The sequence below is a fragment of the Centruroides vittatus genome, unplaced genomic scaffold (assembly GCF_030686945.1).
Source record: "Centruroides vittatus isolate TY-2023 unplaced genomic scaffold, ASM3068694v2 contig_439, whole genome shotgun sequence".
Classification (NCBI taxonomy): domain Eukaryota; kingdom Metazoa; phylum Arthropoda; class Arachnida; order Scorpiones; family Buthidae; genus Centruroides; species Centruroides vittatus.
In genome coordinates this window covers 3,568,934-3,587,535 of record NW_027122239.1, presented here as the reverse complement: position 1 = coordinate 3,587,535, position 18,602 = coordinate 3,568,934, and the positions used below count along the sequence as shown (strand labels likewise).

The 18,602-nt window shown below is 26.1% G+C and overlaps 1 protein-coding gene across 2 annotated transcripts; it reads right to left on the bottom strand.

The window, feature by feature from the left end:
- Window positions 1-1,182: 1,182 nt before the first annotated feature.
- On the bottom strand, window positions 1,183-16,964 carry LOC136977057 (b(0,+)-type amino acid transporter 1-like). Of its 2 annotated transcripts, XM_067272493.1 has the most exons (13): window positions 16,792-16,962; window positions 16,056-16,205; window positions 10,812-10,913; window positions 10,478-10,738; window positions 8,629-8,754; window positions 6,930-7,029; window positions 4,268-4,312; window positions 3,090-3,213; window positions 2,888-2,991; window positions 2,706-2,802; window positions 2,383-2,532; window positions 2,121-2,289; window positions 1,185-2,052 (listed from the first exon to the last, which is right to left on the bottom strand). In XM_067272493.1, exons 1-13 carry the CDS (start codon window positions 16,808-16,810, stop codon window positions 1,946-1,948), a joined length of 1,554 nt encoding a protein of 517 aa, XP_067128594.1. In that variant the 5' UTR covers window positions 16,811-16,962; the 3' UTR covers window positions 1,185-1,945. The 2 variants fall into 2 exon arrangements, with proteins under 2 accessions (XP_067128595.1, XP_067128594.1); XM_067272494.1 differs by lacking the exon at window positions 8,629-8,754 and having other exon boundaries at window positions 1,183-2,052; window positions 16,792-16,964.
- Window positions 16,965-18,602: the final 1,638 nt, after the last annotated feature.

Below are 18,602 nucleotides of genomic sequence, written 5' to 3'. Positions count from 1 at the left end.
AAAACACAGTTTAAAGTAATTTTTTTTTCAAATCTCTTTAATTTTTAAATTATCAGGTTTGTGTACATGTGGAAGTAACTCAGACATCTCAATTTCCGCATTTTCTTCCTTTACAGGAAACCAAGCTCCTTATCACTACCGAATGCCTTTTGCAGTTGGAGAAGAAAATGTCGGTCAATGACTTATTATTAGATTTTAAGTAGGATTAAATGCTTTAAATATAACATAACCATAAAAATTTTTTAGTGTTTTTTTTTTTTTTTAGGTGTAGATAGCTTGTGAAATCATTTCTAAGAATAAATTAAGTTTAAATGTTGCAAAATTTAATTTTTAAAAATCTTTTTAATTGAAAATAATTTAAAATATAATATAAAAATTAACTCTACAGAAAATAAATTTTTACAATTAGTCTTTACAGTTTTCTAAAAGGGATAATGTTTGTGAATAATTTTTCAATTAAATATGGAAAAATTAATATATGATACGTTAATTTTATTTTTAATGCATTATTATTATTATAATTTTTATTAAACTTAAAATATTCCATGTTAAAGCTGTTAAAGTTTTTAATTTCTGCAGTTGATATAGGTTATAAATTCAAACTAAATAAAATTTCAAAGCATAAAGAGATGTTAAATTACCATTAACAAAGTTTGAAGAAGAAATCCTATTGAAATGGCAAACACTAGTTATATCCTACATTTATATTTAATTAGAAGTTAAAGGCTGAGAAGCATTTTTATAATTGATAACTACAAAAATATTTGTAATAAGGGTATACTTGATATACCTAATTATAAATATTCTTGTAGTTATCAACTAAAAGCATTTTTTTCTTCAGAAACAATTTAGTTTGTATATATTTATTATCAACATTATTATTACATAGCTAAGCATAGCATTAAACAACACACAACTGTTATCAAATATTACATGGAATGGTAACAGTATTTTTCAAAAAATTGGCTAAAGACTATGATAAATATTACTATTACTTGAAATTTATTCATAAGTGATTTCATATTACAACGAATTTACAGCTTTATTTTAGAATTTGATAAACAAAGAATAAACAATATCAATAGAAATTTTATTTACAACATGATTATTAACTTCTTGATTGTATTTTTTTTATTTATACTTTTGTAGATTTACTTATATGTTTACATTCTTATAATTTTATTTTTTTTTTAAACATGTAAATGTATTTAACTTGAAAAACAGTGATGCTTACAAAACTTTTATATATTGAAACCTTATTTGAAATATTTCATATTTTAATTTTAAGCTAAGTTAACAAATAAAACGTATTTCATTTATTTTCCTCTCCAGTTATTTCAAGACAAAAGTTTGTGCATTACACAAATCTGATTGATTGATTTGATATCAAACAAAATGTTATGAGAAAATATATTTCAGGTATTTTAAAAAATAATTTCTTAGTAAGATTCTTGTGTAGTGACCTTTCTATATTTAATTTTATGAAAATTTGGCTAAGTTAAGGATTTACAATTGACAGAATTCAAAATGTCTGTCAATTACTCTATTTTCTCTAACTTTGGAATCAATAAAATTGAATTTTGGTACTCTCTTAAAAATATTTTAAGTGTTTATATATTAAAACCAGCTAACATCCATATAAAAATATTTATTATATATTTATTACCCTCCTATTACTGAATATATTTATTAAAATGAGATAAAAAAAGTATGTACCTTTCTGATATTTATATTGAATATATTAAGTATACGAGTATATAACAGTGAAACGTATTTACAGTTTTCATAAAATCTTTTTAAAAACACTTATTGTTTGGACCTTAAGTTACACTTAACTGAATGATTTTAAAATATATTCAAGTTTATGTATATATGTATATATATACACACGTATACATATTTCTATATCTAAATTATAAATTTTTTCCTTATTTTTTAAGGAATTTTACATCTTTGTTGAAGACAAGTCCTTTGCTTTCTCAGAATCTTCATTGTAAAATTTATCACTTGGTGCCACCAACAGAAGACATTGCATAAAAAATGTAAATTTATCTATAAATATATATTAATTAATATTTAATTTCATTTAATTAGTTATTAATATTAAGTTATATCTTTACCTATACAATTCAGATGAATTTTATAATGAACAAATGGGATATAAAGTAGTAAGCCAGCTAATATGAATAAACAGGCATAAAGATATTCCCATTGTGGATCTTGTATGATTGGTACAAATACAAGATATATTGATGTTAACAGCATAATAATAGGAAACAGTAAATTTGCCTGAAAGAAAAATAAATGTGTTAATATTATTTTTACACAAAGTAAAGAAAGAATAATAATAATAATAATAGTGAACTTTATATTGAAGCTTACTTTATATATTCTCTTTTTGTCTCTTTTGGACCATCTCATATACATTAAAACTATCATTTCCAGACCCAAAAACAACCAAGTAGAAAAACTTAAAAAATTTATTAATGAATTGAAGTTGCCCAACGAAATAAATATAACAGAAATGATTGTCTAAAATAAAAATAATAAAAAGTTATAATTAAAATAGGAGTATTAGATGAACAGAAAAAAAGAGTAGACTGTAGTACATAAAAAATACAAATGTTTCAAAATATTTTGTTTCTATTTATTGTATTGTAAAGTAAAAAAGTTATCATCAATAAAATAAATAATAGATTGCATACATTAAAAATAACTGCAGGTACAGGAGTCAAATAATTCACGTGGATATACGAAAGTAAATCTAATAAATGTCCTTCTCTTGCTGCTACAAAGGCTAATCTTGAAAATAAAACAATAAATAGAAATGTAATGAAATGATTTTATTTTTAATTTAGAATATTATATTTTAATGTTAATTCATCACCTTGCAGTTCCAAGACATCCTACCAGTGCACATCCATATGCCGAAGCAGCAACAAGTACTGGTATTACAGGAGCTGCTTTCCCAAATACATTGTTTGCAAACAGCTATTAAATATTTTAAAAATATATTTGCAAAAAAAAAAATTAAGATTTAATTTTAGAAAATGTATAGGAATAATTAATTTCATTTAAAAATTAAATACCAATGCAACTGCATCAGAAGATAATAATTCTGCAGGGGACATTGCAGTTAAGTATGCAATATTAGTCAATATATAACAAATTGTAACAACTGGAAGTGAAATTACAATAGCACGAAGAATATTTCTAAAATTAAAAAGAAAAAAATTATAAAAATATTTGTTATTTTGTGACAATTTTCAAATTTTGCCATTATTCAGAAATGATTCCAGTTCTGACATTTAATTTGAAGTTTAATGTAAAATTGAAGCATATTAGAAAATAATGTGATAGTTCCTGTTTGTTACATATTCAATAATTATAGTAATATTAAATATTATAGAAATAATATGAGTTATAATTAACAAAAAGATGAAGTTAATCTATTCTTAAAAACAGAGATCTGCAAATTCAATATGAAATCATTACTTTTAAATAGAATAGGCAATGATATAATAGTATCTACTAGAAATACACAGTAATATAAAATCTACAAATTGTTAAATATGTTTAAGTTAGTTTAGTTAAACATAAACATTTAATAGTATTTGAAATTATAATAATCTTCATACAGTGAAATCCCATTTATCTGGCTCAAATGGAACCGTGCCTGAACCAGATGACCAAAATTCCAGATAATCTGGAAAATTTGTTAACAACATAAAGTTTTACATAAACTGTGTTATTTATTTTCTATTTCTAATTTTTTCTCTGTCATAACAACCACTTTCTTTCTTTTAGACGTCAGTTTTCCCATATTTATAAAAGATTAAAGGTGACTGAAAATCAGTGAAGCAATAGTAGCTTTGGGTGTTGAGAAAATAACTCGCAAGGTTACAAATGATAAACGTATTAACACTAGAAGTATTAAGCATCATTCTGTACTGAAATTAGCATTGATGATGTGAGAAGCACAAGATTTTTATTCAATAGGAAAGTAGCAAGTTTTTATAATTGAAAATCTTAATGTCTTGTTGAATCTTTTCTAATGATTTATATATATATATAAATCATTAGAAAAGCTGGGATAGAAGGCTGGTATAAAAGAATTTGGATATTAATTACGTGTGTTTATTTTCAGATATTTTTAGTTTAAGATTTATATATTATTTTGTGTATGACTTATATAATATACTATTATAATTGTAAAATACTAATTTAATATATTCTTTAAAATAATAAATTAAAATATCAAACAAACTTTTCTGGTTCTATAAGTTCTTCTGTCAAATTATTCAAACTGTTCCTATAAATATAAAATAGAATTGTAAACGTATTTACATAAGAATTTTTACATGATATGCAATTTAAAAGATCTTTATAAAAATGTTAATGTAAATATTTATTTTAATTAAGTAATTTTGCTAAATACATTTTACTTAATAGTTTTAATTGAGAGTGGAAAAAAAATAAATACATAATCTTATATAAATGAATTTCTTCTTATTCATAACGTTAGTTTATTTAATTTTCTAAATACTTTTTGTTGCTTAAAGATCATAACTTACATGACAAAACCCGAATTTAGCAGAGTCTCTCAGGACTAGAGGCTTTTCTTCTTATCTTAGATACATTAAAAATTTCCTTATATTTACAATACATGGTAATTTTTAAGTACGTGATACATGAAAATAGTGTAATAAAAAGAGTACTCGAAATAGCCAAAGAATTACAAGAATTATAGAACTGTTTTTCATGCAATAATTAATTAATAGGTCTATATTTTGACACGAAGTATTAAGCACCATTTTGTACTGAAATTAACAATTAGAAATTAATAATTAATTTAGAGAAATCTGGAAGTAAATGCTACTCAAAACTGCAGCTACATTGATTATTCAGAAAATTGATTAACCAAAATCATAGATTATTTGTTGTTGCTTGAAAAAATATTATTCGATTTCATATTTACAAAAGATTACAAAATTAGTTTTATGCTTTAAATTACAAATTGATAAATATCTCATAGATAAAAATATGGTTCAGTAGTCCTTCATTATATTGCTCATTCAGATAAATTGTATTTTCTCGGTCTTCCAAATATAAAAGTGCCGTGTTGTATTAAACAAATCGTATTGCTTAATATAAACAAACATCACTAAGCCCGACGAGTGTATAATGAAATACCAACAATCATTTAATTAACCAATTTATAGCCCGATTTTTAAGGCAATCGTTGATATTTCATCGTATTGCTTAATACGATTTGTTTAAATACAACAGAGAAATACAGTTTATGCAATTATGTAAATATTATTGAATTCATGAATTTCCACCAGGGGTCTTCAGAATGGTGTTTACATACAACAGTGATCTGAGTGATATTGTGAAAACTTTTAGAACTGCGTGTCCTTGTCGTTGGATCCTACAAGAAAAGGTCAGCATCGAGTGTATAAAGTATGTGTTTTTAATGTCAAATTGTCCACCATTTTTTACGAAGAATTGTATTTTATTTTTAAGTTGTTACTATCTGTCTCTGGCTGAAATTTAAAAAAAGATAAGGATTTAAAGGATAAACTGACCTAAAATTATTTGCTTGGTCATTATTTTTTAAATATGTAAATAATCCTTGGTACAGCATGATTTATGTAAATTTTTTTGTTATTTATCAAATTACCCTTTTAAGTATTGTCTTAGAATTAAAATTAAATACCTTAAATAAAATAAAAATATTATTTCTTTATTTTTTCCTACCAAGTGTGATCAGTTATCCAAAATTGTCTCTCCCCCATTTATTTTGAATAATCAATGCTCTGCCGTACTGCTAAGCAGACAATATTACTGATTATGCTACATAGGCTTCCCGAGCAGGACTTTTGCCAATATTCTCAACGTGTGACATTTGAACTCATTTCGCTTCTATTGCTCTTTTCTTCAAAATTCCGAGTTTCTTAATACCTCTCTCCCATTTTGCAAGAAAGAAATTGTGTCAATTTACTGATGCTTGATGTGAAGATACATCAAAATGTTATAAAATGTAGCTATGAAAACAAGTACTGGTAAATATATTTTAAACTGATATTTATGCTTAACTTTCTAACGAAATTTATTATTTCAATAATAATATCCAAAGACCCACGATATTTGCTGTAGAACCTTTTTAAAATAGCTTACTTCAAAATGAAAACATTCAGAATTAATTATGCTAATATAATATGCATAATTCTGTTATAAATCAACTTTTTAAAATTGATTTGTAGTTTATATGAATTAAGAATTTTATTTGTTATAGTGAGGGACTACTGTATTATTATTATATCACGTGTGTCAGGAGACAAACCAAACAAGCAAAATATCATATGATATGATGTATCTATCCATGTGTTTTGTCTGTTTCGATCTTCACGTCGACTTTCTTTTGTGAATTGTATTTCGTACAATTTCATTTCATAATTTTAAACTTCAATAGAAATATTACCTTATTTCAATGCTTGGAATAAGGTAATATTTCCTAGCCATTACTAGCAAAGAAACACCGCCTTCAATGGCAACCCATTTCTTCAAAAATTATTGGGCTGAGGCACTTTTATATTTGGAAGATTGAGAAAATACAATTTATCTGAATGAGCAATATAATGAGGGGCTACATATTTTTATCTATGATATATTTATCAATTTGGAATTTAAAGCATAACACTAATTTCGTAATCTTTTGTAAGTATTAAATGTAATAATATTTTTTCAAGCAACAAAATTATTTAGATTCCTTATGAAGAATATTTTTTTAATAATAAAAATATTCTACTTCTCATAAAAATATTTTAAGTTCTATTAAATCTTTATATAGATTATCAATATTTAAATATTATTTAAAATTGTAACTGATGAAAGTTTAATCATTTTAATTTGAAAATAAACTTTACCATCCACTGTAAGCCCACATTCCAAAGTAAATAGCTATTGCTATATTTTTAACAGATGTTTCGGAGCCTTCAAATGTAGTAATTTCTTCTGGAATCCCATCTAAAGTGATGTTTAATAAAAATTATATACAATATTATATTAAAAATCCAAATATTTTTATAATTAAGTTGAAAATTTTGTATTTTAAATAAGTTACAGTAACTGATACACTTATATAAATTATTAACAGAGAAGAGTAAAGAGAAAATTCGTGAAATTAAAATCTTTTTGAGAAGAAAAATAGATTTTTAATCAAATTATAATAGATTATTATATATTAATTTTAAGAGTTTAAAATCTATTAATATTTAAGAAGCTCCAATTAGTAAAAATTTCAATAAAACTTTGTCATAAAGCATTTTATAATTATATAAAAAGAATAAAAATACAGTTTTGTGATAAAAATTCTTCAAATTCTTGAAAAGAAAAAGCAATCAAAAAGTTAATATCTCAAAGTTTAAGTTTAGTTTCTTTCTTTTTTGTTTGTTTTAAACAAAGCTTATTAAAAGTAATAATTCATTAAACCTGAAATTTCAACAAAAGAATTGAAAATATTTCAAAAATAAAAATAATAATAATAAATAAATAAATCTTAAAGTTAAGAAATAGCATGTAGAAGCAATAAATTTATTAAATTTTAATACTTTTGTATAGTAAATCTACTCACATTCAGAATCTATAAGTTTTTATACTAGTAAGATTTTTTCAAACTTTAAGATTCATGCACTCTAGACTATTCTAGTTTGAATTTTTTATTGGGTTAACCCATAAGTTCTGGCTTTTTTTTTTAAGTGAAAATTTTGCGTGAAAAATAAAATGTTTTGGCAATGCGTTTTATGTTATTCTATAGAGAATTATGTGCTCTACAAAATAGTGTGTATAGTTTTTTTTATGCTGATATAGTTTTTGTTCTTTTCGGGTCAATAAAATGGAGTGTCAAGTCGACAAAAAAGAGCATTTTCGACACCTTCCGCTTTTTGCATTTAATCAAGGTGCCAAAGCCACAGTAGCTGCTCTAGAGATTTGTGAAGTGTATGGTAAAGAAGCATGCCTCTTAGGAAGGTGTCGAAAATGCTCTTTTTTGTCGACTTTACACTCCATTTTATTGACCCGAAAAGAACAAGAACTATATCAGCATAAAAAACTAAACACACTAATTTGTAGAGAAAATAATTCTGTATCGAATAACATAAAATGCATTGCCAAAACATTTTATTTCTCCCGCAAAATTTTCACTTAAAAAAAAAAAACGCCAGAACTTATGGGCCAACCCAATACTTTAACTTTAAAATTCATTAACTTTAAATGTGAAAGAATCTTATGTGTAATTAATAAGCAAATTACTTATGTAAATTGTTTATTAATTCTGAAGGCAATAAATTTATTCCACAAGAGTTTTAAATAAATATCATCTTCTTCTATAACCTAAATGTTTTAAATTACATCACATTTGTTCATTTTAAAGATGGGTTAACTTAAAATTCTGATTTGATTTATGACTATATGGACTGCAACATTATAGTTGATTTCTAAATCTTAAAACAGTAATTAATGCTACTTCAATTTATTTTTTTAGAAAATAATATACTTAAATACTCTATTGTTACTTTTAACAATACTATATATATGTATATATATGTATATTAATTAAATATTAACTTTTATAAATGTTCACAATTCCACAAAGAATTATTAGAATTAACGCTGTTAATTTTGCACTCGTGAAAAAAATATTAAATCCAGTCGTTAGCTTCACACTTGCACAGTTAAAAACTGCAATAGAACCTGAAAATTGAAAAAAAAAAAATTAAAATTACTGGTTTACTTAAATAAATAAATAAATATATACAGTAAAAACTGCTTAGGCGACTACCTGCATTCGACAGGCACCTGTCAAAACAGGCAAAAATTTCTGGCACGGAATAGTTTATACATAGTCTTCGTTAAAGTTACCCGTATTAAACAACCACCTGTGTAACATGACCGCGGGCATTGATTTTTGGTCCGAAACAACATATAACTACTGTAATAGTGACCACTTCCACGAATATATCTGGTCTAAACTATTGTTCGAACTCACTCGGACACTTCTCTCACTCTTGAAATTAGGTGCAGGTATTAATGAGTTAGTATAGCAACAAAAGAAATTTATTTCAGTTTGTTCAAAATTGTCTGAAAAACAAAAGAAATGCGAAGTGCTAGCGTTAGAAGATTGTGTTAAAGTTATCAGAAAAAGTGAAAATGGTTATCACAACAGCAATTAGCCACGAAGTTTAACTGTGGGAAAACGAAATTTATTTTATCGTAGACCTACAGTATTTTCCTTAGGGGTATAAAATATTGTATACAATACAATTAATCAGCTGATCTCATCGTTTGATAAAATTTATTTTATTTTCTTTTTTCTTATTTTTGCTCACCTTGAGTTTTGCTTAGTATATATGGCTTTTAGCCATATCTGTGTGCAAAATACGTGCGGAAATACGGTATTACGGCATCACCTGTATTGGACGACCACCTGTCTAAAAGACCACTTTTTGAAGGAACTGTGAGCGGTCGCCATAGACAGATTTACTGTATATATACATAATTTCAAATTTTTAAAATTTATACATACTGTTTATTTATTTAATGTTACAAGAATTTACATATTTGTAAAAGGAGACTTGTATTAATAGAATTTTAATTATAACATCTATATTAAATAGTTGAGATTTTGTTTATAAAAATAAAAAGAAAATATATGAATTTGATCTGAGTAAAATATATAAAATATATAGATATGCATATTATATATTTATATAATGCATTTTATATATTTTACTTAGATTAAATTTATGTAAATAATATATTATAGTAACATATTATAATATACAATGTGTCCCACATAAAGCTGGCCTTATTAAATGAATGGATAAAACTGAACAGATTTAAATGACGAAACATTGTTTATGAAAGTTTTCATAGTGCTTTGTGAATAAAAATAAGTTTTCAAAGAAATTTTTTATTTAATTTTATTTTGTCTCATTTATCTCATTTTTTAATATGAAGATTATAGTAATTTACTCAGAGTGTGGCAAGTTTTACATGGTATACCCTGTATTATTTAATAAATTTATATTATATAATTAACAAGAATTAGCTAATTTAATTTTAGTTAAAATAAACTACTGTAATTTAATTATCTTCTGTGCATATTTAAAAATAAACTTTTTTTTAAAAGAGTTTATCAAATGGTGTCTTTGTATTTTAAATGGTTAATTACTAATTGTCTATGACCTGTGAAAAAAATCACATTTTTCACAGGTGATATCATCCAGATTTATTTTTATTTTACATTTATATGAATAATTGAAAATTTTAACTAAAAGAATTTATCAGTTATAAATTAAATTATTTATATACAATATATTGTAAAATTTAAAATGCATAATAATTTTTGAAAGCATATTTTTGTGAATAACTAATTTTTTTTTCTTCAATTCTTGAAAAATAAGCATTTACTTACAAATAACCAAAACAGCTACTAATTTTTTAACCATAAAAGGTGAAGCGCAGTTTGGATATAGAGGCTCAATAATATATTCAGCCACTGTCAGAGACAAGATTGCTGATGAACTGGGAGTCAAAGTGATTATAGAAATCCATAGAAAAAGAAATGCAGGTATTGGACTAGCCGAACCAAGATCTTCAAATCCTTTTAACAGGTAAATGTAATCTCCACCAGATAAAGGTATCAACGTTCCAAGTTCAGCAAAACACAGTGCACCTGTAACAAATAATTTTAATATATAATGTACAAATTTCATAATAAAACTTAATGAAGATTAATATTTAATTACCAAATAAGGATATGATGCCACATGCTGTCCAAATAATTAAACTTACGGGAGCAGATCCTGAATATTGTAGTAAACCTTTAGGTGAAATAAATATTCCTGATCCTGAAATGAGAGTTGATCCATTAGAATGAAGTTATCTACTGTATTTATTTAATTTAATAACTAATAATTGAAATTATTGTAATTATTATTAATCAACTTAATATTAACATAACATAAAAATATTTTTTAAACTGAAAGACATTAAAAAGAAATCTAGCGACGAGTTGCTTAACTTTCCCGGCGACATTTAAAATGTTTGGTGGTGCCATCTGTTATGATATTTTATGATTAAAAACTTTTTATATTTTTATTGTTATGAAATGACAAAAAGATTAATTTTGAGGGTAGGAATAGGTTTTCATAATGATGATAACGAGTAAAATCGTCATTAAGTCCGACCCTATTTATTATATGTACAGTTTAGGAGAGAAGGGGCGCAAAAAGTACGCAATTGTACACGATGGAGGATAAAAATGAAATGAAAATACTACGTAAATATGTAAACAGCTTCGTAGAGAATAGAAAGAATTGTATTAGTACTGTACACTGCATTTTATATTTTAATTAATAATGCTTCATAAAGCTGACACTAAGCGAAATATATGGCTTAGGTATTAACAGAAATTTAGAAAAATATGAAACTCGACGGCTAATTACTTCATAAATTACATATTTAATAAGTTATAGCACATAATAAAATTCCATAATTTAAAATCATGAGATTAAATAGTGTTTTACTTTCAAGGAACGAAATATTTTATACAGTTAGCAAGGAACGAAAATTTCTGTATTATGGATATGTGGTGATGTGTGTGTGATGGTGGTGACTGTAGAGCACGATTTTATTCACGCTCTTTGAAGCTTAATAACTCCCGTGCTTTTGGTCAAAAATTTCTGAAATTTTGCAGGGAGGTTTGTGTATTAGGGAGATTGATGCTATTAAATTTTGGTTGGTAAAGGTCGAGAGGGTAGGGAGATAAAGAGGGATGATGTGTAGGGTCGGACTTAATGACGATTTTATTCGTTATTAGCATTTACAAATTTTTTGTAACTCATTCCTACCCTCAAAATTAATTTTTTTTGCTATTTTGTAATAATTAAAAATATAAAAAGTTTTAATAATAAAATATCATAACAGATGGCTCCACCAAAATTTTAAATGATGCCGGAAAAGTTAAGCAACTCGTTGCTAAATTTTGTTTTGCATTTACGAGTAAGATGATAATAAAAGTAATAAGGTATTAGTTTCCATATAAATAGTTATTATTTATTATATTTGAAGAAGGAAACAAATATTTTGAAAAAGTGCTTGTTAATCCTATTATATGTGAATTATTCGTCATCACTACATCAGTGATGCATACATTTTCAGCAAATCATGCTACTATTAATATGTATGGTACTTGAATAACTTTAAAATTCTTCAATTTGACTTTTTAGGAAAGGAAAGTGAAAATTTAATTATTTGTGGAATAAATTTGAGAAATTCTTCCAATAATTAAAACTATATGAAATAATACCTTTTAAGGAGAAATACTGATAATTGCATTTAGGAGAATATTTAAAATTTATTTACTTTTCCTTGAGAGCAATATACAGAAAATTTTCTCTTAATTTTGCAATGTCTTTTATTGTTAATGAAAATCTATATTAGAATATGAAGATGGTAGTTTATAAATTAATTTTTATTATATGATTTAAAAAATTTTGAATCATTTTATAATGAAAGAATAACTTACAAAATAATTTATTTAACTGTTATATATGAATTTTTACTAAAACTGTTTTGATGATAATTTAAAATACATATATAATACCATAATATATTTTATTTGTAATTATGTATTATTTTATGCATTCATTTTGAAAGTGATAAATAATACAAATGATTTTAACCTTATGAAAAATAAATTTTGCTTTCCTTAGACTATTATACAATTATTATTACAGTATAATTATTATAAATCATGAAAAACCTTCATGCTTGAAAATTGCCAGTAATGCTATCATTAACAATTTTTTAAAACATTCTTGTAGTTTTTCCATAGGCCGTTTGCCAATATTTTTATATTTTATCAAATATTTCTAATATAAAATATATATGTTTATATTAAATAAATAAAAAAAATATTTTAATAATACAATACAGTAACAATTTGTTATTGTTTTGCATGACAATTAAAATATTGAAGGAATATTATCCAGTTTCTTAATATATTTAAGAGAGAAATATTTCTTAATTAAAAGTACAGTATTAAAAATTATTTCAAAGTATTATTTTATGATATATTCAATATAATAGATACTGCTTTATATTTTTTATAATGAAGATAATGTTTAATAGAAAAGTGTGATATTTAAAAATACAGTTATAGGATTAAATTAAAAGCAGTTTTTAGAAAATTCACTATTTATATATAACAAATTATATTTATCTATTATAAGGATTGATCTAAATAAATTGTTAGATCTTTACACATACAAATGAATGAATTAATTAACAGACTGTTACTTTAAAAATCATATTGCAGAACTATATTATTACAGAAACCAAAGTAAAAACAGTAAAAAAGGAAAACTTTAAAATGGTCTTGACTTTTCTTTAAGGACATTTTTAGTCTCATAGTGGCTAATCTCATAGGTTTATTGATGAAATACGCTATCAATGAATTCGGTAAATGACTTTTCGGTTATGTAACAATGACGTAGACAGTTTAGTTGAGTATTGACAGGACAAAATTATGGTGTATGTGAATGTTGTATAAATTTTCACTAGCCACAGGCTTTGTCAGTTAGCTAATAATTAGAAATGTGTTATTTATCACGTACAGTACGGTACTCAAAAAATTACTTATCTGGCCCGTAATTTAAACCAAAATGAAGTTATTTAACGCTTTCTCTGGCTATTTCCTTAAATCTAGGTCGTGAAATCTAACATTCGCATATTATTTTGCTTATAATAGCATATTTTTATTGTCATCGACGAAAGAATAATTCAAAAGGTATATAACAAATGTATTTTTTAAAATTTATTCCTAAGAAATCTTCAAAAAATACATTCATTTATCTGTCGTGTTCACATAACTTTACACCAGAATAACAGCAAATCCACGTTTATTAACTTTGCATTTTCTCTTATCATTAGCATCCTCTTGTCTCCTTTTTCTAATAAGATAAAGTGATTACTCCTAGGATCGTTTAACAAGGATTCAAGCTTTTGTAACTTTATTTTATTACAACAAAGAAATGTTTTGATGAATATACCGAATAACAAAGTCTGGAAATCTGATTAAATAATCTGATTGCTAACGTATCAGGTATTTATTCAGACTTCAGTGTGAGATTGTTAATACTGTACCATTTAACTTCACAAACATCAATGCCAAATATAAAGAATTGATCCATTTAAATTTATATTTACCTGGGAAACCTGTAGCCCTTTTACAACCTTTCACAATTTTTTTTTTTTTTTTGTTGTTTTATACTATTATGGTGAAAAATCTGCTTCTATTTATTTAGTTGATTTCATTCGTATATTTTTAATGGCTTTTGGAAAGAGGTAGAGAACCATATTTAGGACAGGTCAGTCTGTTGCTCTACAAGTCACGTTGCTAAATGACGGTATTTTGTAATATTGAATGTTTATAATTTATTTACTACAAAAGAAAACGAGTTTTAGAAACATTTCGCGATGTTACTATTTGTAAATATCGCTCTTATCGTACTAATAGATCAGACTACTTAAAAACATCACTTCCTGCAGCATCTTACTGGATTGATGCTGAGATTTTGAATACGTCCTATTTATTTTGCTCCAGGCCCCCCTTCCTCTGTGTGATCTTGGACAAAGTACGATCCTCTGGGAAGCCTTGTAGACCGGTATTTTTGTGAAATTAAATAAAAAATTATAAAAAAAAACGGCGAGAAGACTTCAAATGCATTATTTTATTTCGCAGACCAATTTCGATCGCCAGTTCACTCCTGGCACAAAGTGTTTAAATAATAAAGAAAAAAACGAAAGTAATATAATAACGCGTTTTTATGAGACTATTATAAAACGTTTCAAAAAAGTATTTTAAGACTTTTTAAATAGGCTTACTTTTATTAATTTGTAATAAAAGTAAGTTTGAGCAGCACTGGCCTACAGTATTATATTTTTCTCTAAACAGTCCCAACCTTAGCAATGCGGAACCCAATTCGGATCATTGAGAGAACAAACAACTAAACTAATAAAAAAAAAAAAAAAGTTGATACTGTACACAATTCTAGATTTAAAATCTAGAATTCTCCAAGATGTGACAGAGTCTATAACCACAGCCTTCTTACAACGTCCCGATTAAGTTCAATCGGCTTAATGCCCTCTCGCCTCTAAATACCAATTTTGAATATCTACGAGAAATTGTATGAGCATAGATAAAATTTTTTGTATTATAATTTAAGTAATTTCGTAACGGATATCGCGTTTACATGAATACTAATGTCAGTCAAGTTTGCAATAACTTCTCTTTGATATATGAGCATTTATTATTATTATAGAAAATTATTTCCATCTGTTCTTTAGGAAATAGCTTTGTCCAGAAGCTTATCTAAGGTTGCATCAACTAGATTTTAGTTTATGTATTATATCTTCACTATAAGTACAAGTAACTCAGCAAAAACTCAATTTAACTAGCGGTCATATACATTATTTTCATTCATTCAGCCATTTATAAAACATCTGCTAGTGTACGTGTATTATTTTTCCACACAGTTAATCTCACAGGTGAATTTACAATTATTTTTCGACACAATATTTAACTTTGCTCCTATTCAGAAGCTAGTTCCAATCTTGTAATTTATAATTTATAAAATTAATTATTAATTTAAACTGTGCTTAACTTCTTAAATGTGGTTTAAAAACGTGGAAGGAAATTATCTTAGGGTCGAAATAAAACTATAAAATTTTAATAATAATAATAATAATAATTAAATTTAATATATTCGAAACATCGAGTGGAAGCGAACATATTTCTGTATAAAAGTAGATTTTGATGAGGTCACATTAAATAGTGCTTCGTGAGTAATTTAAAGTGGCGTAAAAGGTCAAAGAAATTTACCGATCGTAAATACAAAGGGTCAAAGAGATTAAAAATTACTCTCTTTTTTTCCAATCGTGCTATTGATTTTTTTATGTAAATTTAATTCGTAAAAATTAAGACATACCAATAATAGATCCTATAATTATGGACACACCACCGAGTAGATTGACCTGTCGTTTTAACTGTAATTTTTCTGTTTGTTCTTTCGACCCTGTAGAAGTCTTTTCCATTCCATCGTGTTTAACGGCTTTGGTTGAACTTTTTTCATTTTTCTCTGAAACAAAAACACAATTTTTTTTTTTATAAAATTGAAGAAAAGAATTAGTAATTGCGATAAAGCATCTAATTAAGCAAATGTATTATTCGATGATTTTGCAATGGCTGTGTTTCAATGTAATTAGGATTATGCAGTTAAACTTGAGGGGAAAAAATGCTAAAGAAATTACTTCTATATATATATATATATAAATTTATAGTAATTCTGAAGGACTAAATCAGTGAAGAGTAACTAAAAACAATGCTTTGGATAAAACAAAAGTTAAGATATTTTCTATTTTGTAAAGTTTTAAATATATAAGTTTAAGTTTATATATTAAAATTTAATTTGAACTTTTAAGCACGTTTTATTTGAATAATTATACAATATTAAATTAAATTTTAAATTTATTCTTGTCGAAATATATTTATTTAATGACGCATAATTCTGGAAGTACTAAATTGTTGTTGTTGTTGTTTTTTTTTTCTATATTTAATAAAACTTACATTTTAAGGGTATAAATATAAATTTATATTAATTAATAAGCTTTTAAAACAAAATGTTATATTAAAGCTTGATAAAATTGCTAAAAAAAGAAACTTACTGTTCTTAGAAGTTTCCATATAAAAGGAAAATAGGAAAAGCTGTCATGCACCCCCACACACACACATGCACACTAAGCGACTGATTACACACCTTGCTGAAATCACCTGTTATACGTATAGAAGTAATACGTCAATGCCTCCAGCATGTTATTTTAGAAAATGGAACTAAATTCATAAAAGTATGACATCAAAAATACACTCGCCAATCATTAACAATCGAATATATTATTGCGTTGTGTGGTTATAGAAAACCAGTTTTAAAAACGAGTTAATATGTGATATATATACTGTATATTAGTTTTTAGTGTGATTATATATTTTCTTAGGCAATTAGTAACGAGTAAGATGCAAAACGTTTCATAGTTGTTTTACTTTCCCGGCTATGTTATATTTTTGGACTCGGGGAACCTTAAAACGTAGAGAGATATAGAAAAAACTCCCGAAATTTTTTGTATCTATGGGTGTTTGTGTGTGGGGAGGGGCAAGATTTTTGCTTTGAAGCTTAATAACTCACGTGTTTTTTGTTGAAAATTTCTGAAATTTTGTAGGAAAGTTTTTGTGTATTAGGGAGATTTACGCTATTAAATTTTGATGGTTTAAGGTCGAAGGAATAGGTTGATAGACGGATGTCGTGTGTCGTATCTCGAGTAGGTTCGGATTTAATGACGTATTTACAGGTTATTAGCATTTAATATATACATATATATTTTTATATACTCATTTCTACTCAAGAATTAAGCTTTTTCATTTTATAATAATTATATAAAAAGTTTTTTAAAATAAAATATCATAACAGATGGCGCTACACGCAGTTTTAAATATTGTTGCCGGGAAAGTTAAGCAACGAATTCTGGGTTTTTAGTAAATTTATTGTGTTTTAATTGATTATAAAGTTTTCTGAGGTTTTTTCAGAAATTTGTCTTATTTATATGATGTAGATTCGTCAAAATTGTTATAATATGTTATAAAGTACAATGTGTAATTTATTAATATACCCGTCTCTGTGGACACAATGGTGCAACAGCTACCGCTTCAAATAAACGCCTGATCTCCAATTGACCGCATCAATTGGAGATCCGAAGGATTTCTTACTGTTACGGAATGATTATGACATACATATAATACGCTCAAAGAAAATATTACCCGTTAACGTACACCTATTCACGTAAAACACACGGCCATGTACCCCACACAGCCACACCCCATTTTTTTTTAGAAGTCTTCTCGCTCTGTGGGCAATAGGAAGCAATTTTTCGTGTCAATTATGAATTTGGCCAAGTCCGTAATGGGAGTGGCCAGTGATAAGGGATGCCACCCGACTTATCTATGAAAAACTCAGCATTCTCTCGAGGTTTCAACAAGAGTTGCCAACTTTTTCTTGTACTCCTTAGCCCACCCCCGAGTGCGGCACTGGTTGGCAACCGTAGTCTCAATCTAAACCCAGCGGGAACAAGTAATTGTCTTGGCCCTCCGGCCGTTCATCGTTAGACGGCCGGATGGTCGAGCGGTTAAGGTGATAGCCTACCGCTCTGGGGGACACTAAATGTGAAAAACGGCTTTTTGTTCGAGATGGTTTAACTATAGTAGACAAAGAAAATCAGCAAAATCTCCAACAGTTCATACATATTTACAGTAAATACATATAAACGGGTGCACAGAATTCGAAAATGACTATGAGAATGCTCTATCGCGCATTGTTTCCCCTGTTCGCGGATCGCATCACTCGAGTTGTGTGGAAATAAGTCGAGATAAGATATGACGTATGGTAACACCATTAACTCTGACACTAGAAATTCGTGGTTATTTCCCA

Bases quoted from the DNA above. Each gene is read 5' to 3' on its own strand.
- LOC136977057 (XM_067272493.1), bottom strand. The intron at 10,739-10,811 runs GTAATTAAATAT...TATTTGTTACAG, and splicing joins TGGCATCATATCCTTATTTG to GTGCACTGTGTTTTGCTGAA. The intron at 2,053-2,120 runs GTAAAGATATAA...ATATATTTATAG, and splicing joins AATTCATCTGAATTGTATAG to ATAAATTTACATTTTTTATG.